This window comes from Rhinatrema bivittatum, chromosome 15 (assembly GCF_901001135.1).
Source record: "Rhinatrema bivittatum chromosome 15, aRhiBiv1.1, whole genome shotgun sequence".
NCBI lineage: Eukaryota > Metazoa > Chordata > Amphibia > Gymnophiona > Rhinatrematidae > Rhinatrema > Rhinatrema bivittatum.
This window is the reverse complement of record NC_042629.1, coordinates 51006097-51027496: the sequence shown is the minus strand read 5'-3', so window position 1 is coordinate 51027496 and position 21400 is coordinate 51006097. Positions and strand designations below refer to the sequence as shown.

The window sequence follows — 21400 nt, the reverse complement described above, 5'->3', positions numbered from 1 at the left end:
ATTTATTTATTTATTTATTTATTTATTTATTTATTTATAAGCTTTTATATACTGAAGTTTAGCTAGCTGCCATCACTCCTTCATGAGGCCTACTTACGCAGTTTCCTGGTAACAATAAATCATTTTTTACAGACTGAGTTCCTGTACAAAGAAGATGGAATACAGCACTCAGCAGACGCTCCTTCTGTAGTTGATGGGCAATCGCTGTGTAATGCAGGGGCTTCTCAGAGCTGTTCTGGGGACCCCCGCAGCCAAGACAGGATGTCCGCAATGAATATGCATGCGATAGAGCTGAACATATTACACACCCAGTACGTGTAAGTTTCGCCTGCATATTCATTGTGGACATTCTGAACAGCCGACTGACTGCGGGGGTACCAGGACGGAGTTGCCCTGGTGTAATTAGTCAGCGGTGCGTCTGATTACGAGCTACATCAAGAACACCATCTGAGTTTTGTATTCCATTTTCACTGTGTATGCAGTACCCGAATGTTAAACAGCAATGAGCTGGGGAGCATGGAGTGGGCCTTGCAATTTTGCAGTTGCCCTCAGAGTGTTCAGGTATGCTGAAATAACACTAAAAGCTGATCCTAAATGCTGACACACACCCCCCCCCCCCCCCCACCACCACCTAATTGTAGTATGCTCTAGAATTCATTCACGCTCTGGACTGAGGATTTGCATTTGACAACAAAAAAAGAGCACTATGTAGGACCTGTGTATCAAAATCAATAGGCAAAAGGCACCACCAAATTAATTATTCAAGTTAACTTGATGTGAGTCAACTTGAATAATTAATTAGGTGGTGCCTATTGATTATATTACTATGTGACATCTTTTTTTTATATATTCATATATAATTCAGTGTGCCAGGAAACAATTTGGGAAGTTTTCAAAATCTTCTGGGAGAGACTTCCAGTCCATGAAGAATACCAGACCTGGATGAGTTTGTGTGAAGGAGGAGCTGCCGGTATCTTTGAAATAGGCGCTAATTTCAGTCAGTCAGAAGAGCACCAGAAGCTGGTCATGAAGGTATGCGTGGGTGGGGGGAGGCGTCTGGTGCTCAGACTATTGGAGATGGTGTGGGAAATTAGTTTGTGTCCCCTCTGCCATTGACTCTCTGTGTGTCCTCTGGCAAGTCACTCTCTCTCCCTGTATCTGTGGGCCCATTTGTAACTGGGCAATAATAATAATGCTCCTTCTCCACTTTTGGAAGTTTCCATGTAGGACGGTGTCCGACCAGCCATCCCAGGTAGATGAAAGACATCATACAAATCCAAATGATTACAACAAAGTTTGCTATACTTTGAATATGTTTCTGAAATAATGCAGTTTGAGAATTGCAATATAGGTATATATATATATATATATATATATATATATATATATATATATATTTGCTAATCACAGCTTTTTAGATCCTGTGGGGGACAAACAGATTAGATATGAGGTCTCCTAGTTAGCTTTGTGTAGGTGCTGCATGATCTTCACACCTGCTCTGGTGAATATAAATAATTTTTCGCAGAAGGACTTCCAGCCCTCAGGAGATGCCCAGTGGGACCAGACAAGGTGTACAGAATCTAGGGGGCAGGGTGAATATATGGGGCAGAGAGGGGATTGTGCACCAAGGCTGCGAGTCTGCCAGAGCAAGAGGCAGGCTGCACAGTTTGAGATTGTTAATGGGACAGCTCTTTGAGGCAGTTCATGTAAAAGCTGAGCAGTTTCCTTCTACGACCACTCTAACCTCTTTTTATTTTTATGACCTGCCATGCACAAGACGATGCCCTGACTAGGCATGGGACCTTATTCCAGGGACCTTGATGCTCTGCTTATTGTCCAGCGAACAGAATCAAATTTCCTATTGCAGCAAGATTTTGTGGGGGAAGGGAAAGCAGAGAAAGTTCCCGCATAGGCTGGCTCTCATATCCTTTTTTATTCCACTCACCCAAATGTTTTGTTTTTTTTAATGCTTCTTACAGAAACTCTCTCTGCTTAAAGAAGCCATAAGCAGGTGAGAACATCAAAATGCTTTGCCTGTGTTCTTTCCTGTCGCAATTTTGTAGCCTGTCCTCTGCTGCTAATAGCATTCCCCGATCCATCAGCAAAACGGGCTCAAGAAGGCACATGGTAATTACAGCCATGGCTGTGAGAATGTTACTCACACATGCGGGTGACTTTCCAAAGGAGTTACGCATGTAAATGTAACATCCTAGCGTAGCAGTTTTCAAAAGCCTTTCACCACGTTAAGTGCACTTAATGCGGATAAATCCTATTGACAAGTCAATGACATATAAGGTAGCAATTTTTAAAAGGCCATTCACCCATTTAAAACCCAGTTTTAAGCGTGCAAATAGTCTTGCAAATCAGGCCTTTAGTATCACTTGAAAGCTGCAAATGCAAATCTTCTTCAGTAATAATTTGTATTTCTAGTAAGGTCCCCTAGAGACTGCACTCAAAGGTAAGAGACTGTAATGCTGCTGCTGCTGCTAATAATCATCTCTCATACTGTGTTCATATGTGAAGAAATATGTTGTTCCTTTTTACCACTGATATAATCAGTCTTCTCTTTTTTTTTTTCAAGACCTTGCAGCGACTGGACCTGTGGGTAAGACACTTCCAACTCTTCTTGCTTTGTCCCTCGCTTCCTTTCTTTAGGTGTTGCTGTCAGCTCAAAGACGGTAACCTGTAAACAGCCGTGCGGGCGCATATGTACGCACGTATGCCGGTTCACTTTCAGGTCGGGTCGGGGCCTAGGCCCCGGCATCAGGAACCCTGCCTTCGTCAGATATCCGACGGATAAGGTAAATATTGGGGCGGTTTTCTTTAATTTTTAGGGGTTTTGGCCCATGCCTTGGCCCGAGACCCTGGTGTTGCACTTGGTGCCCAGGTCACGGTCCGTGCTTAGGGGTGAGAGTGAATCAGAGAGAGGGTGAATAGTAGAATCTATAAACTGCCTTTTTAATGGCTAATTTTGAGTGGTGGAAAGCTTGCTGTACCCGTTCTCTAGTTTACCTTGTTCTGGTTGTTTTTCTGCAGGTTTTCTAGGTCTGGAAGAACAACACCTTCTCCAGCCAAGGATTCTACACCACTAATAGGTCTGTTTAAATCTTTTCCATAGTTTTTTTTTTTTATATTTATATTTTAATGAATTTTAAACATTACATCAAGAAATCACTTCTTGTTTGAAAACATATACAAATCAAATCATATAAGAAATATCTCAATACGAATAATATAATATATCATTTTGTATCATAAATCAAAGTCCACAATCCGAGATCCAAAGTACTACCTAAGGAATTCAATTATTAAGCTTTTAAAGAAATTTGGAACAAAGCACAGTGATATACATCATAGATGAACGAATTATCTAGACAGATTTCCCTAATCTTTTGGGGATGAACTCTCAGGCATTACCCTCTTACCCACAAGAAAAGTTGAAAGTTGGTTCGGGTGGAAGAAAACATAAGATAAACTTTGATATGTAATTAGACATTTACAAGGATATTTCAAAAGAAACATTGCACCAATTTCTAACACTCTTGGTCTTAAGATGAGGAATTGTTTCCTCCTTTTTTGAGTACTCTTGGCCAAATCAGGAAATATATTAACTTTGTATCCCATAAACAATTCAGTTCTATGTCTAAAAAACATTCTCAAAGTCATTTCTTTATCTGCTTCCATTAAATAGGAAACCACCATAGTAGCAGGTATAGTTTGATCATTTTGAGAAGTTTCTAGAAATTCAGTTAAATTAAGTTGTGTAGGGGCATTGTTTACCTTTCTGTCTTCTCCTTCTTTAGCAATACTACTACCAGGAATATTCCTGGTAGTAGTAAATCTTTTCCATAGTTTTAACTGCCTATGATGATTAATGACAAAGTCTGCAGTGTAATGACTCCTTACATATGGGCAGTTTCTTGATACTCGGTGATTTTTTCTGAAAAAAAAAAAATGTAAAAACTGAATGTTATTTCCCTTAGATCCTAATTTACTAAGCTCTTTTACCAATAGAAACAGAATGGGAAAAAAAGACATAATACATCTAAAAATAAAATAATTTTTTTTAAAAAGTCTGTACTCACTCCAGCGATGGAGATATATATTTATTTTAGCTTTATTTGAAAACTTGGATCAATTCATATTTAAAAAAAAAACCAAACACCAAGCAAACTGCTTGTCAAACAGTCCACAGATAAATAAGACCCTAAGGCACATTTTACTCTCACTTCTTCGGAATAAAGGGTGGGGACCTATGGAAATGCAAAAAAAATTAATTTCACATACATCATGTAACTAGTCATGACAGTTTACAGAAGACACACAATTCTATATTCTAATATTTTTTTTAAATCTCCATCGTGGTGGTGAGTGAAGACCTTTTGATTTTGTGTAGACTATGCTTTTCTTTTCTTTTTTTTTTGGCACTGCCTAATGATAAACTCTAGGCCCTGGGTTTGGAATTGATCACCATGTACCCATGTGATCAGTGTACCACGGACAGGGAAAAGCAACTTTCCTTGCGGTTGATGGCAGCACTATAAGGGCCACTGTGGCAGTCACAGACGAGTCCAAGCATACTTGAAAGAGCATTTGCTGAGGCATTAAATCATCTAAAAGCAGCGGCTTGATTCTCAAGGACCATCTGGCCAGTCTTGTTTTCAGAATATCCACAATGAAGCATGCGATAGATTTATATACCATGGAGGTAGTACATGCATATAGATCTCATTGATATTAATTGTGAACTAATATAGTGAGGGATTGAGGATTAGGCTGAGAACCAATCATCTTAAGAAAAAGGGAAACTGAGCAGCTATTGTGGTGGTCCAGGCAATAATAGCAAATCCTAGACTTTTAAATATATGGGGGGAGGGGGGAAATATTACAGTGATCAAGTTATGACCACTAAAATGTTTATATTCATAAGTAATGAGATCATCCATTATTCAATGAAAAGACAAAATGTGCCATATTGTACTGTAACAATTTACGTGTTAATTTTGCCTGGCCCTCTGCACTTATTCCGCCTTGCACAGTATCTGCCTGCTGCTACATATTACACAGGAATACATGTGGTTTTCCTTTCTCTCTTAGATGTGGCTGCTAATGTCTCTCCCCCTCAGGAGGTGTCTATGAAAAGTACTCCGCTAAGTAGCATCAGCACACCTGAAGAGACAGAAAATATTGTAAATAATATTTTATTTTGTTATTTCTCTTCCTTTAATTAATTAAGGGATTCTTTCCTTCCCCACCATGTACTCTAGTTTCCTTTGGTCTGGGTTCTCTTCCTTCTGTTCTTTAAAACAAAGGAAATCATATTAAGGATATGGATTTAAATGCATAGATGAATAAAACGTAATTTGTTAACTGGGAAAGCCAGATTAAGATAAAAACTTTGCTTTAATTTGGGTCCTGGAGGCAGAAGGAGATAAAAGTAACTCACTCATGAATCCTAGATGTTTCCTGCATCCCAGTCCCAACATTCTACCCACTAGACTGTGCCTCTTCCCACTGACATTTGCAGAGCATTTCTTGAACAGGAGAGTGAAGGCTAATGACATGAGGGTGAGAAATTTTTCTGGACATTTCCCGCTAGCTTCGGCCATCACTGGCCTAGTCCCACATGAATTTTTCTTTTCTTACTCAGTGGGAGCGATTTTCAAAGCTTTAGCTTATCATCTCCTGCTCAGAATAACAGCCAGAAATAATTCAGACAGGGTGATGGGTTCTCCTTAGATCAACAACGAAATTGAGAAGATCCCCGAGACCCCCCTGGAACCGAAAGTAGAGCAGGTGGTGGAGTTCGGCATCCACCTTTCTGGAGAGGAGTATAGTGAGGGATTGAGTGACCAGTCAAGCACCCGACACTGGCAACTCGCTGGACACTTTGTTTCTCAGGTAAGTGCACGTCCATGGGTGCCCTGCTACATGGGCAGAGTATGAAAGTTTTTGCTATGGGATCTATAAGAGTAGCCTCCATAAGGTTGTAGCCTTGTGATGTTTGCTTCCAGTTCATCAGTCTGACTGTACGTGGTTCTTTGTTGTGTTGTTTTTATTCCATGGGCAGCAAATAAATAAGCATTCACAGCGGAGGATTCCCGAGGACGACCGGCCCAGGTATTCGCTGCCCAGGCCGGCACAGGACACATCACGTGGTCTGCCTAGCGCGGCTCTGTCACGGCCACGCACGGCACACCACGTGACTGGAGCGATCGGCCCACCGGGGGATGCCCGATCCCCCGATAAGCCAATCCGCCCCTGAGCATTCATATATTCCAAGCTAAACTTTATTTGTACTTGTTCTAAATCAGATTGCTACATCAATCAAGTTTATTTATTTAAAAATGTTTGTATACCGCTTTTACAATTGGAAATTAATCAAAACAGTTAACAAAATAAAACATACATAATCTAATTTTAAAACAATAATTATAATAGCTAAAAACCATTAGTTAATTAATTTTTTTCTGTACATTTTAAGGGCCATCAACAAGAGAAGATGTCTTTAAAAAAAAGATTTCTATTTAGCTAATTATTTAGTAGAAGCAAATTTGTTTCTTTAAATACTGCAGGTAGGTCTGATGGTGCTGGAGTATTAGATGCAGACCACAGAGTACTGTATTCACTGCTATACTGTTTCCCTAAAATTTATATACCAAGAAACCTGAGCTCCTAAAATTATCTTTTATAATAAAGAGTCATAGGGAAGGTGATTTTATAACTCTGCAGACTAGGGTAAAGTCTTTGTATAAAAGTTACATGTAGACTTTACAATCAGATTAGCATATGCTGATTAAGAAAAACACAAATGCTAGGTTGCAAAAACTGATGATATATTTTATTGTATAGATGGTTCTGAAATGTGATTTATTTTGCTTGTGAATATATTTGATTGTAAGCTTTAAATAGTGTTTTTATTGTAAACAGCCATGATTGTTAATTAAGAATGATGGTATATAAATAAATAAAAATGAAAATAAATACATATATATGAAATATTAAAATAGAAATTTACACCTGCAACTTCCTGACTGCTGAGATGCAGGAGTAATTCCCGAGCTGAGCTAGTAAGAGAAATCACTTCTCTTATCCCATCCTTTATCAATCTACTCTGGCCCATTCCCAAAGTCCATTCCTTATTTGAATGACATCGCGTGCATTTTTATGGTTTGTTTGCAGGTGGAGAACGTATTTAAAGAGCTTCCTGGGTTCAAGAAGATTCACATCATGGAATTTAGGTATATATTTAAGAAATCATTTTGAGGCTGGCTCTTTAGTTCAGCACTGTGCCCGGTGTCTCAGGGAGGTGATGGTCTCGAATGCATCGGGAAGGCAGGGTACAATTCCTATTGCAGGGTCTCGAGAGCAGTGCTGGGGAGGACTTCATGACTTTCTCTACTAAGGGTTCTGTTTTCAAAAATGTCTCCTCCCCTGCCCCCTAGGCCCTGAAAAGAAGATCCCTTCTAAAGGCTTCAGTGTGTGCATCAGGCCCCCAGAATTTTGCTATAGGCACAAAAAGGAAAATAAAGAATTACAAAAACAAACGAAATGTATTTGATAACTGGGAAAGCCAAATTAAGACGAATGTCGAGTTTCAAACTAAATCTTTGAGGCCCAGGGAGATAGATTTGCATGCACTGCCTCCATTGTATGCAAATCTATCTCCTGCATATTTATTGTGGATATTCTGAAAACCAGGCCTGTTTGTGGCTCTTGAGGACCAGAGGTCCACCCCTGGTCTAAAGCATTGTGGAATGTATCTCTAAAGGTATTCTTAATCTTAACGAGATCATCCAGCATCATCAACATGTTTAGGGAACACTTGTTGTTTGGCAAATCCTAAACTGACTTTCTTCCTTTTTTTTTTTTTTTTTTTTTAAGGCCTCCACAGGAGAATGGCAGGTAGGACAACACATGCTCACTGCATACATTATAGAGCACTGCAAGTTATTAAGTGTTTCACTCACAATTAGGAGAATAGATCTTATCCCTACAGGTTTTATACAGTGCTGCAAGAATCCCACAAAACATAAACACCCCCCTCCTCTGAAAATATGTATTCTGATTGCACATCCTTCACTGTCTCAGCAAACATTCTGTTGTTTAATGCAATTGATATAGCATCCAATAGTTTGGAACCAACCATTGCTGATTTCAAAATACGGTGCCTGGGGAAATTAGTAAACCTGCTTGTATTTAGAATTTTCAGGGGAAAGTCTTATTTGTATTAATGGTCATAAGGAAGTACCATTTTTAGTGGGTCTTTCCTAAAAAAAATAAATCACTAATGTGTTCACTCTGTCCATCTGTCTGTGTGCACATTATCTTCTGAACCATTCAACCTACAGCAACCACATTTTCAAGATAGGCGCAGCTCTATAAATGCTAAAAACCCAAATAACATTTTCCCATAAAATTATCTCATGCAAAACTGAAAAAAATGGCGGGGGAGGTGTTTATATCAATTGTTCTGCAATTCTTGCCTGTCTTGTTCATTTTCCATCCACTGGTAAGATTAAAACAAATACAATTGAATACTAACAAACTGAGCAGGCAGAAGAGGTCACAGGCGAGAATTTATCCCAGACACACAGTAGTCCAGGAAGCTTTCCACACCGTGTCTGAAAAGGAAGCTCTTTTTATTGTGCCATTCTATAAGCATAGTGAGTATGTCATGGCTGATTGCTAATTCATATGGCCTTCAGGAATATCTAAAGATGATTTGTACCATTTTCTCCCTGCATAACCCAGCGGTGGTGTGGAGGTTTATTATGCCGTCATCTTTGATGGCGATGCTGACGCCAACAGCAATGCCACCTTGGACCTGATCAACCTTCACTCAAATAAGGTGGAAGTCAACAACTTCATGGAGAGGGAGGATGATCGTGCTGCCATTTACACAGTCAACGACTTCAGAAGTTATATTACAGAAGCCCTGCTCAAGCAGACCTTAGCGGGAAAGATCACAATGGGTTTGGATCCTCAGTCTCTTCAACTCATCAAGGGTTTGTGCTTAAGATATTCTTGCATAAAACTTTTTTTTTTTTTTTTTAACGTATCACGATCAAGGAAGTATTTGTCCATAGATGCCACTACTGGGGCAAAAGCTTCTGGTCCCTTAAATCTTATGATACAATTTCTACATGCAGGCCTGCAGAATTTCTGAACTGAGTAAGTAGTCGAATATCTGTAGAAAATCAGGCCATTGCATTTTGATTCTTCTGCCAAATGAAAGAGATGCTTGGGCTGGCTCAGGAGGTGTTTGTTTATGCTTTGGAGATTTACTCCTATGTATAAACTTTTCACATTCCCTGTACGTACCCGGATCAGTCCAGACTCCTGGAATTTGAATTTAGTTCTCAAAGCTCTGTCCTCTGTGCCCTTTGAAGAGGGCAAGCCTGAAGGACCTTACCTTGAAAGTCCTCTTTCTGGTAGCCATTACGTCGGCTCGTAGAGTGTCGGACCTCCAAGCTCTTTCCTGTATCAGGAGATGTTTGTTTATGCTTAGGAGATTTATTCCTATATATAAACTTTTCACATTCCTGTACATTTCACAGAATAGAAACCATGACAGGTTCTGTTCGTAGCAGGTCCTTCAGATGCCCTTTAGTTGTATGTGCACATGGAGGGTTGGTCAACATTCTGACAAGACTGACATCACTTCATGACCACCAAGAGCAGCACACCTAACATTGGGAAATGGAAAATTGTGAGAGAATGTAAAACTAAATTGACTTTACTTGTAAGGAAACAGAAAATAATACAGTGAAACAAAGCAAAAGACCAAGGAACAATTTTTGAAGGCTTGATTTCATTTTCTGATGGTATTCAGACACATTTTAAAATGCACAAAACAATTAAGAAAAAGGTGTAATAATACCAACCATGTCCTCTAAGAAATCAAGTGTTAGCAGAAGCTTTTAGTGCATTTACTGGAGTAATCTTCTGTGTTTTGCCCGCAATGGGCTATAGGCGGAATCATTAACAGCACTGCAACTCAAGTCATTTACTACTTTCCAAAACAACTTCCAGTTGTAATAAAAATCTTCAAATTCTAATGAAAATCCAAAATACTTATTGTTTGGCATCATTCTAAATATATTGCCTTTTGTATTTGTGCTTCCATAAACCACGGTGTTTTGGCAATATTATGCCTTCATCAGGAGTCACATCTAAATTTCACCAACAATGAAAGAGAGATATGAACTGGCTTTCCCCAGCCTCTAACCTTCATAGCAATTCTTAATCTTATGAGCATCTGGATTTAAAAGAAACAAAATGCACTTTCATGGTAAAGCAGATAATACTATAAAGAATATCTAAATGCACACTGTCTTTTGGCAGTCAAAGAAGTTTCATCTCCTGTTTCTGATGAGCAGAGTCTGGTAACTGGAAAGTCAAGAGTCCCTGGATCCTCATCCTCTGATGTGGTAAGTAGATTTCAAAAGTACATCAATGGAAACTTTTGCAAAAAGATGGAGGCGCAGGCAATAGACGAGAGAGTTTCTAATGTAAGTGAAATAGATAGTAAAGTAGCAGATGCCGGTCATGCCCTCCCCAGGTTCCTTTCCTAAGAATAGAGAACAGCCTTGATGTAGTGTCATGTTGGCTGACTTTGGTGCCTCTTCTTGATGCAGCCATAATGCCACTCTGTGCTGGCTTTGCTTTTTCCCCTTTTAGCACCTTCAGAGAACACTAATAAAAGGTATTTCTGTGGGATAAAACACTCCTTTGATTATTGCCCATCCTCTAAATGGGTAAAAGCAGGCATGTAAATCAACAGCTTGCATAATTTTACTCTCGTATTTCTTTAGTGTTCCCGGGCTGCGGTTAGGATGAGGGAGGCAACCACCTGCCCAGTTTCAGCTATTCAAAACCATGTGCATGGTTATGCCATAAAAAACACCTGCACAAAAAGTAGGCAGGAACCCATGGGTAAAAGCTGCCAGACCACTGCTAGTTTAATTATCTGCTTCGTAATGCTCCGTATGATTGAGCAGTCCGGGTCCCTCCGTCTCCAGTTTCCTTTACCCCGCCATTTACTCTTACCACTGCACTCTGTATGAAATAAATGATCAAAAATACACCTTTCTATCTCTCTCACTCTACCTTCTCTTCTTCTCTTTGTATCCGTCATCTACCCATGGGTAAAAAAAAAAGTCAGGCTGTGGAAGTGCCGTTATGCTATTATATTCATACCGAATCCTAATATACGAATTCAGAAAGTGATCAATAGCAGGGCCATTCCATCTGCCAACTTCTGCTGCTCCCTTCCCTCGCTCTACCACTTGATGTTGTCCACCCCTTCTTCGTTTTCAAAGTGCACACACAAGATCGAGACCAGGCACAATCTCAGAAGTTAGAATCCCGCAAGTAAGATTTTGCTGGCAGCAACATTTCGGAAATCGTCCCGGAGCAGAGGGTTTTCTGTTAAATATCTCAGGCTTCTCCTGCCGAAGTGAGCTGGCACAGCACAAGTCCATTTAGTATGGAACATGCTAGTGCAGTGGTTTATAGCAGCGTTCTTGGATCAGACATCCAGCATTAAAATAACTGAGGGCGAGCAAATGCTTACTTTTAAATCCTGTACACGTTCTTCTTCTACAGCTGCAAATAGAAATCATTGCTACCCACTCTGTTTTAAAAAAATATTTTGTATCTACTAATGCACATGGTTTTGTTGCACTAAAAATGTTAGCTTGCTTTATTTTATATATTTTTTTAAATCATTTTACTCTTGTGTCTTAAAAGTGAATGCTACTAATGCGGTTGCTGTGCATTTATAATTTGTAAATGTAAAAAGCAGCTTATGGCTGTGGTCACTGGTTACTCATAAGCTTTGCTTTCAGCTGGATCCCAGAGGCACAGAGATGCAGAGGGCCATAATGAACCTCCCTCCTGAAGCTTGAAGCAGGTGCAAAGCACACACTGGAAATGATGCACGGATATTTGATTATATCATGTAATTGCCCATTTTCTCACTGGGTCAGAGTAGACGCACTGCAAACAGCAGCACGGGAGGCTGGGGAAGCAATAATCAGACTGCATTTTTACCTGGATAAACGTGGGCTGATCTGATGATAAAAAAAAAAGAGCCCCAATGTGACTTGTCCAAGGACTCAGGGAGGGCAGCTTTCAAAGCCATTTATGTGGGTAAAGAATGATTTCTGCCCATAAATTGGCTGTCTGAGAATTGCCCTCCCTCTATGTGCCTCATCCCACACTGCACATGGCTTCACTTAGAAGCGGCATTCCTGGGGGGCGGGTCTAGGTTGGGTATCAAAAACAAGGCACGTAGAAGGGCATTTTCCATTCTACATGCATTATTTTCCATGAATAAAAGTACCCACAGAAAAAAGCGGGTGCAAATGTTCACGGATACTTTGTTCTGATGGGAAGTGCCAAAGCAAAAAATATGCACCTCCTTCCTCTTTGAAAATTAGTGCTGAGTCTGTGGCGGACATCTCTTGACTTGCAGTTCAATGTTCTAACCGCTAGATCACTCCGCATAGGATTTATAGGTGGCAATGTTGTGGGTTTTATAACATTTGCAGTTATCATCACCCGCTCATCCTGGACCTACCTGGGATATCCTACGCTGGCACCTATCGTAGAACTTCGCATTGCATTGAAATTTATAAAAATCAAACTCTGACAAATGACAAAAATAAAAATGTAAAAGAGGACATCATAAACCTGCTTTTCTGGGCAAATAAGGACCTGATGCCCCCACCCCCCACACCCAGTGTGACCAGTTGCCCTTACTAAATGTGTCATTGCAGACCTGTTTGGATCCTGGGCTAGATAAGTATTGAGAAAGGAGGTCGATGACCAGAACATGAGTAGTGTGCAAGAGTAAACTTTAACGACTGCTGCCTCCTTATTTGTGGTGTGATAAGGGAAGAATGGGTTAAGGAGCCAAAGTGTCACACTTCAGCAAGCAATCATTAAACTAAATAAGACAAATGAACAGTGGACAAGCCTATAATGTAATAACTTATTTTTTCCCAAGCCTATTGGGTTCTTGAGATGCAGGAAAATATTGGAGATAAGTGCAAGGTGATGCATATAGGGAAAAATAACCCATGCTATAGTTACACAATGTTAGGTTCCATATTAGGTGTTACCACCCAAGAAAGAGATCTAGGCGTCATAGTGGATAACACATTGAAATCGTCAGCTCAGTGTGCTGCGGCAGTCAAAAAAGCAAACAGAATGTTGGGAATTATTAGAAAGAGAATGGTGAATAAAACAGAAAATGTCATAATGCCTCTATCGCTCCATGGTGAGACCGCACCTTGAATACTGTGTACAATTCTGGTCGCCGCATCTCAAAAAAGATATAATTGCGATGGAGAATGTACAGAGAAGGGCAACTAAAATGATAAGGGGAATGGAACAGCTCCCCTATGAGGAAAGGCTGAAGAGGTTAGGGCTGTTCCACTTGGAAAAGAGACGGCTGAGGGGGAATATGATAGAGGTGTTTAAAATCATGAGAGGTCTAGAACGGGTAAATGTGAATCGGTTATTTACTCCTTCAGATAATAGAAAGACTAGGGGGCACTCCATGAAGTTAGCATGTGGCACATTTAAAACTAATCGGAGAAAGTTCTTTTTCACTCAACACACAAATAAACTCTGGAATTTGTTGCCAGAGGATGTGGTTAGTGCAGTTAGTATAGCTGTGTTTAAAAAAGGATTGGATAAGTTCTTGGAGGAGAAGTCCATTACCTGCTATTAATTAAGTTGACTTAGAAAATAGCCATTGCTATTACTAGTAACGGTAACATGGACTAGACTTAGTTTTTGGGTACTTGCCAGGTTCTTATGGCCTGGATTGGCCACTGTTAGAAACAGGAGTGTGGGCTTGATGGACCCTTAGTCTGACCAAGTATGGCAACTTATGTTCTTAAAGCACTTGAGGAATTTCCCTCTCCCTGTCCTTTCCATCTGATACATTCTGACTTTCTCTTTCAGAGCAAAGCCGAGTGGCTCCCAACCTCTCAACCAACTGTGACTACCCACTTGCCACTTGCCATTCCTAACAGCAAACCAACCGATGGCATCTCTGCCAAGCAAATCTGGCTAGAACCAGAAAGTTCGCAGTCTGCAGAGCATGGATTCTCTCCTGGTCCTCTGCTTCCTCCCAGTTCAGAAGCTGGCATTACCTCGGCACCCAAGACACTAATCCGAGAGGAAAGTGCCCTGGCCACTCCCAGCTCCCCAACAGTACCGCACACTGAAATGTCTGGCAACGCCAACCAGTGGCTTTCCAATCCAAGTGAGTGCCTTCTTTCAAATGGGCAACTATTGTTACTGCTAACGTGTGTGCACAGTATAAAAAATCTTTGGTAAAAAGGCATAAATGATAGGAAAAGAGCTTTAGCATAATGAAAGTTGGCAGAAATATTTTTTTTTTATGGAACTACTTCCTGAGTTCTATATTTAGATTTGTTGTGGAGAAGTTCACAGTTTACCTGCAATTGCAGTCCCATCAGGTGGAGCTTCTGATAACCCTGTTTTGTCACACTGAATTAAACAGAGGAACATTTAAAAGCTCATCAGGGACATGTTAACAGGGAATATACTGTCGGACTTGCATGCAGACTCTGTGGTAGCCAGATGGGAAGGAAGGAGTAAAACACTGTTTTGTTAAGTACTTTTCTATATACTGTATGTGCAGTTCCCATCCATAATAGCTGTTGACTCACCATATGATCAAACTTGTAATGTCTACTCCTTGTTTAAGAGAGGATTCTCTCTTTGAGGAGAGTATGTTGCCATTTCTCCACTGTTTCCTTCAAAAATCATTATGTAATGGGCTCACTCATTAACAAGAGGCTGCTGCATGTGCAAAAGTACAAACTTTTCTGCTCCGTTGAGTGCAAGAATGTGCAAACAATTTTTTTTAATGGGAATTATTGTCATGTTTAAAATTTTATTTATTTATTAGTTTTTATATAGCGAGGTATAGCAAAAATCACGTTCACTCCGGTTTACAATTACAACAACCTGTTACATCTAAAGTATTCATCAGTAACTGAAACTGGTTCCAAACAACAACTTAATCCAATCAATATCTACAATATAACGAGGTATATATCCTCGTTATATTGTAGATATATATTTATTTTATTTTATTTTTTTGTTACTACATGCAGAAAACTGTTCAGTAAAAGTAGCTTTCATGCCATTTCTCCTGTCTTTTCTCAAACGGCTGTCATGCATTGACGCCAGTATTATCATTTGGTTTTTTCCCTCCATCATCCTCACATTCACAGAGCAAATAGTGCAGTGACTGCCTGTGAGCAAGAGCGCCGGGTGCAGTGGTTTTCAGAGTTGCTTCCAGTGCAGCTCCGTGGCTAAGTGTTACTGCAAGGGTAGAGCACAGTTTCTGCCCTGCCCGGGATCTCTTTCTAAGATTCTTCAGTAGCCTTTCTTTATCCCAGACTGCCCAGGGAGCAGGCACCCTAGCCAGGGCTTGATCTAAGACCGTGGCTTATTAAAGGGCTTTCCAGCAGGTACAAAATGAAGTCAAATCTTTTAGTCGTTATTAGGCTGTAAGCCTTCCTAATGGTCAGCATCGTGTGCTTAACCACAAAGCTATCAAGCTGGCTTTTCAGCTTTTTCTGTTGTATATTTCATGTTTTTACTGCTTTCTGGCCTGCTAATAGAGTTATTTAGGGATCATCTTTACCCCAGACTTCCTAATTATTAATATCATTATCATTATTCATTTCATTTGTACTCAGTGCTTGTAGTGTGGATCCTAGTAGTAATATCATCATCTTAGTGGAAGCAAGAGAGGACCACCAAGAATTAATGTGCTCATTTGTATGTTTAACCATAAGAAATTGTTTAAAATCGAATTCAAATTTTAATTGGCAGTTAAGGTCCAGACTATCTCTAGACATACAAAATATAATGTGGCGCTTATGGTTAATAAAAACACTGGCAGGCAACCTATTTAATGAATTTATCAGTGGAGAAATTGGGATCTGATACTCCTACCTTGCTGTAATGGGGAAAATATTGCAAACTCCAGGCAATTCATGAAATAGAATTTCCCAAGATGCAGTTTCCAAAATACTATTATGTCCACTAAGTAGAGAATTGTTTGCTTTTAGGGCTGGCTGATGTAGAAGACTTGGAAGACCTTGTTTTTGACTCATTGCCTTCCAAGGTACTTACAACCAAAATGCCCTCTCACTTTGTGCCAAAAGATCTAGTCTCACCACCAATGGCCTCCACATCAGCATTGGTACCTTCTGGAATTGCTGAGAAATCTGATCTTTTTGATAGCTCACTGGTCAGTAGAGATGAAAGGCCTGAAAGTTCTGAGTCACCCATTGCTGAAAATGCTGCTGTCCAAACCTTGGGGCCTGGGTTTACCTCCCTAGGGACAAGTTCCCTTCCAGATGCTGATTCCAATGAAGAAAGAGACACATTAATTTTAGAGGATAATCTTCTGCAGCCTGATATGAAGCCTGGAAGTGATACCTTATTTGAGGATGGATCAGGTTCAGGGTTTGCTCATGCTGGGCGAGAGCTGGAATCAAACTTGTGGCCATGGGCTTTATCAACTCCAGAGACTGTTTCCTATCCCAGCATTTGGCTTGAAGATAATGCATCACTACAGATTTTGGATGAGGAGACCACTAACAGAATGACCATAGATTATACTGTCGATCTACCTGATAAATTCAGTATTGCTTCTCCAGGAGAAAAGTTGTTGGACACTACTGGAGAATTCAGAGGAAATCCTGAAGCCTCTGATGGATTAATTACAATAGAGCATATCTCAACCACACCTGTCTTTACAGAGACTAGAGGTGAACAAGCATCTAAGCTTTGGACACAGGAGTCATTAAGTGTTGAGATGTCAGTGAAAAAAGAAGCATCAGAAGATATATATGATGATTCACTAACTGAGCCATCCATTATATGGAAGCCCACAATGCATTATTTATCTTTCAATACGCTAAAAGAAGGAATTTCCACCTCCGCGAATGAAATAGAGCTTGATTCAACCAAAACAGGAGAATCTATTTGGGAGCAACAACACAATAGTTCATCTGCTATGGCTCAAACAGCTAATGAGGCAGCCATTAAGCAAAACCTTTCCAACTTAGATAATAAAACTGAAAATTATACAAACCATGATCTAAGTATGAATGAAACACATCTGGGCACAGGCACCACAATAAAAACACTCATTGAAAGTTTCACCGACGATTACCACCAAATATTAGAATCAAAGTTTACAGCTCAAGGAGTTACGGGTACTCCAGTTATCAGGCCACCCAAGAAGGGGCCTACGGAAAGTACTAACAACCCCTCCGAGAAAGCTACAAATCAAGATGAGCTACTATTATCAGTGACATCACTAACCAGGAGGACTTCCACAGATATAGAACTGCTCACTAAAGTACAACAAGCTGGTAGTATACATCTTGAGGCAGACTCCAAAGCTCCTTACTTAAAATTGACAACTGATTCAGAAGACGTCACGGGACAATCTAGTAAAACACATGCTATATTTTCTGTAACTCACTTTGAGAGTACCACAGTAGGGAATGCTATTGAACTGATTGACAAAGAAGATCCAGTCATTTGGGATTCAAACAAAGTAGGCCACCATGATCAGCTGCCCAAGGTTTCTATTCTCCACCCCACAGAATTGACTCCTCCGATTATCTCCGTGAAAAAGGATGAAGAAATTGTAATAGGAGTACAGGACATTGCAGTAGAGCTGGATCGCATGGGCACAGTGTACTACAGCCCTGATAGGAACCAGGAGGAAAGAAACACAACTAATGACAGCAGCCACTCCCCAGACATGGGTGGTGTCATCTTGTCCACAGGGGAGAATGGCACCAGTGTCACAGGACGTGCTCTAGTGGTGTTCTTTAGTCTTCGGGTTACCAACATGATGTTTTCAGAGGACCTGTTTAATAAGAATTCCCCAGAATATAAAGCCCTGGAGCAACGTTTTCTAGAACTGGTAAGTCATTAGACCAAAACAATATCTGCCAATAATGTGTGTGACTCAGATGAGTTTTCTGTTTTTCTTTAAAAATTGATCGAATATATAAAATGTTAGTACATACACTATTTATTCCTGCCTTAGGAAGGGATAACTATAATTATTTAAAAGAAAGCATTGCTTATTAGAAAATAATTCAAGTTTTGGAGCATGCAATAAATATGATGAATATGGATTACAATAGAATTGTATTGTAGAACATTCTTCTTCTTCTTGGGAGGAGACAATTGACAGAAGATTATTTTTGCTTGGGGCTGAAGGTTACATGCAATATTGTTTCTAGCAATCCCTATGCCCTCCCAAGAAGACAAGGTGTTTTTCATTAGAGCCATACTGAGGTGTAAACCTGCACTATACAATAGGAAGGGCAGTCTACTGGTTTCAGAAAATGTGGTTGCTAATGAATAGGACCCTCTCTCATGTTGAGAAGGCCCACAGATTACCGTCTCGAGCAAATCACTTTTACATTTGATGAGTTCCAGATCCTACGTAGTCCCCCTGCTCCCTCTACTCCTTCAGAGAAAGAGCCCTTGTCATTTATTCCTTTAATTATACTCTGTTTTTGTCTCCCATTTCTCTGCACCTCCTTATATACCCCCTTTTATAACTCTTTACCCCCTTCCCCTGTCCTTGAACTTTTAGTGAAAGTTTTCACTAAAAGTTCCATGTCAACATGTTACAATGTATTACGCCCCTGAGGCAACAGTTCAGTTCCCATGTAAACCGGTGCGATATGTATTGTATACAGGAACATCGGTATATCAAAATTAAAAATAAATAAATAAATACACCCTACCTTTTTCCCTATAGTAACCTTTTTATACCCCTTTTATTTACCCCTTCCGCTATCCTTTAAACCTTACTTTTCCCTATAGCAACCCTGCTAGTCTATATATAGTTGCCTTTCTGAACGCATAATTTGTAATGTCATATATAGTGTCTCCTGTATGTACTAGTTAAAGATAATGTATATTATTGTATATAATACTTTTTGGAGTGTATAATTTATATAAGCTTATCCACAGTGTATAAGGTTATACACTAGGGATGTGCAGAGGGACGCCATACGTTGCATTCGGGATTCATATTCGTCGGGGGGGCAGATACATTGCATTCGGCAAGGGGGGCCCCCGATACGTACATGCGTTAATTCTTATCATTTCCCGGCTAAAATTGAATTAAGTACAACCCCCCACCCTCCTGACCCCCCCCCCCCCGCCAAGACTTACCAAAACTCTCTGGTGGTCCAGCGGGGGGCCCAGGAGCCATCTCCTGCACTCACACCCTCGGCTGCCGGTATTCAAAATGACGCCAATAGCCTCTGACCTACTATGTCACAGGGGCTACCGGTGCCATTGGTCAGCCCGTCACATGGTAGGAGCAATGGATGGCCGGCGCCATCTTGTGCTCCTACCATGTGACAGGGGCCCCTGTGACATAGTGAGAGCAAAAGCTATCGGCGCCATTTTGAATACTGGCAGCCGATGGCCCGAGTGCAGGAGGTCGCTCCCGGACCCCTTTTGGACTTTTGGCAAGTCTTGTGGGGGTCAGGAGGGCCTCCAAGACTTGCCAAAAGTCCCTGTGGTCCAGCGGGGGTCCAGGAGCAATCTCCTGCACTCAGGCCGTCGGCTGCCAGTAATCAAAATGGCGCCGATAGCCTTTGCCCTTATTATGTCACAGGTGCTACTGGTGCCATTGGTCAGCCCCTGTCACACGGTAGGAGTACAAGATGGCACCGGCCATCCATTGCTCCTACCATGTGACGGGGCTGACCAATGGCACCGGTAGCCCCTGTGACATAGTAGGTCAAAGGCTATCAGAGCCATTTTGAATACCGGCAGCCAAGGGTGTGAGTGCAGGAGATGGCTCCTGGACCCCCTGCTGGACCACCAGGGAGTTTTGGTAAGTCTTGGGGGAGGGGGGGGGGTCAGGCAGGTGGGGGGTTTGTTTAAATTGGCTCTTTTAGATGGCCGAATAATTTAGCGAAGATTCATTGTATTCGTGGGGAATCGTGATACGTTTCGCTTCCCACGAATACAACGAATATGGCCCTATATGTTGCGGATTACAAATACGTAGGAAACAAATGCACACCCCTATTATACACAGTCCCTTATTGAGTGTATAATTTGCAATGCTACTTATTATGTTCTGTTGTTTTCCATCAGGTACTGTTCCTTTTCTCCTCTTCCTGTTTTTCCCTCTCTTCTCTCGCCCCTTCTCTCTTCCTATCTGCTCCCTCTCCCCCACCCTGGTTTTTTGTAATTTCCTCCTTCAGCTATATTGTAAACCGGCATGATGTACCCACGAATGCCGATATATAAAAGCTAATAAATAAATAAATGAGTTCCTTGAGGGTGCGGAGTTATATCTGCCAGTGGCAGACAAGATTGATGCCAATGCAGTAGTTGGGATCAAGTAGCATAGAAGAAATAATACCGGTTCCCCAAAACACCCCAAAAATAAAAAAATTGTATTGTGCCTATTACCAGCACTATACTGGCACAATGGCAAAACTTACCGATTTATCTTAGATAAAACTTCAAGGGCAAGGGTGGTACTTGCCCTTGAAAGAGAGGGCAGTCTTTCAATTTACGGAATTCTAAAATATCTGCTCCTTGCAGCAATATTATATGACAGGAGGAACTAATGCAACCAAAAGTTTTGTTAAAACAATAGAAATCTTCTTCCAGGTCAGCTAGAGAAGTTGCTCCTTTAGTGCCGAGATACAGGCCTTAGCTTGACAGCTGCAGCTCAAAAGCCTGAGATTCCAAGCTTATTGATTCCTCACGAGAGATGATATAATTCAAAGAAAATGATGATGTTTTCAGTTTCTACCCTTGAGAGAAATATGGAGGTAACCTGCACAGTACAGCAGATACGACCATAAGAAGCTTGCTGGGCAGACTGGATGGACCATCTGGTCCTTTTCTGCCATCATTTCTATATTACTATGCTACCAGTTCCTCTGCTCATGTGCTGTCATTGTCTTTTTTTTGTGTTGAAGTTGGTTCCCTACCTGCAGTCCAATCTAACAGGCTTCCAGAACCTGGAAATTCTGAACTTCAGGAATGGCAGCGTTGTTGTTAACAGCCGAATGAAGTTTGAAAAGCCAGTACCTCATAATGTCACCAATGCGGTATACATCATCCTGGAGGATTTCTGCAATATGGCCTATCAAACTATGAACCTTGCCATTGATAAATTCTCCCTCGATGTGGAAGCAGGTAATGCTGTCAGTACTAGCTTTGAAACTGAAGGTGCTATTGTCGTGTGTGTGTGTTTGGGGGGTGGGAGGTTGGTAAGGCATAGGTCTTGCCTTGCCATCATGTCTCTTAGCACTTGTCCCCT

At 40.8% G+C, this 21400-nt stretch overlaps 1 protein-coding gene across 1 annotated transcript in view; it reads left to right on the top strand.

Annotated features, from left to right (window-relative positions):
* Positions 1–21400, top strand: part of IMPG2 (interphotoreceptor matrix proteoglycan 2) — a 33475-nt gene that overhangs the window by 7716 nt on the left and 4359 nt on the right. The window contains exons 4-14 of the mRNA XM_029578038.1: positions 866–1032; positions 1980–2011; positions 3037–3095; positions 5098–5189; positions 5740–5901; positions 7183–7241; positions 8755–9008; positions 10348–10514; positions 13981–14284; positions 16131–18007; positions 21057–21276. Of these exons, the coding sequence (XP_029433898.1) occupies positions 866–1032; positions 1980–2011; positions 3037–3095; positions 5098–5189; positions 5740–5901; positions 7183–7241; positions 8755–9008; positions 10348–10514; positions 13981–14284; positions 16131–18007; positions 21057–21276 (3393 nt within the window). The remainder of the gene's footprint in view (positions 1–865; positions 1033–1979; positions 2012–3036; positions 3096–5097; positions 5190–5739; positions 5902–7182; positions 7242–8754; positions 9009–10347; positions 10515–13980; positions 14285–16130; positions 18008–21056; positions 21277–21400) is intronic.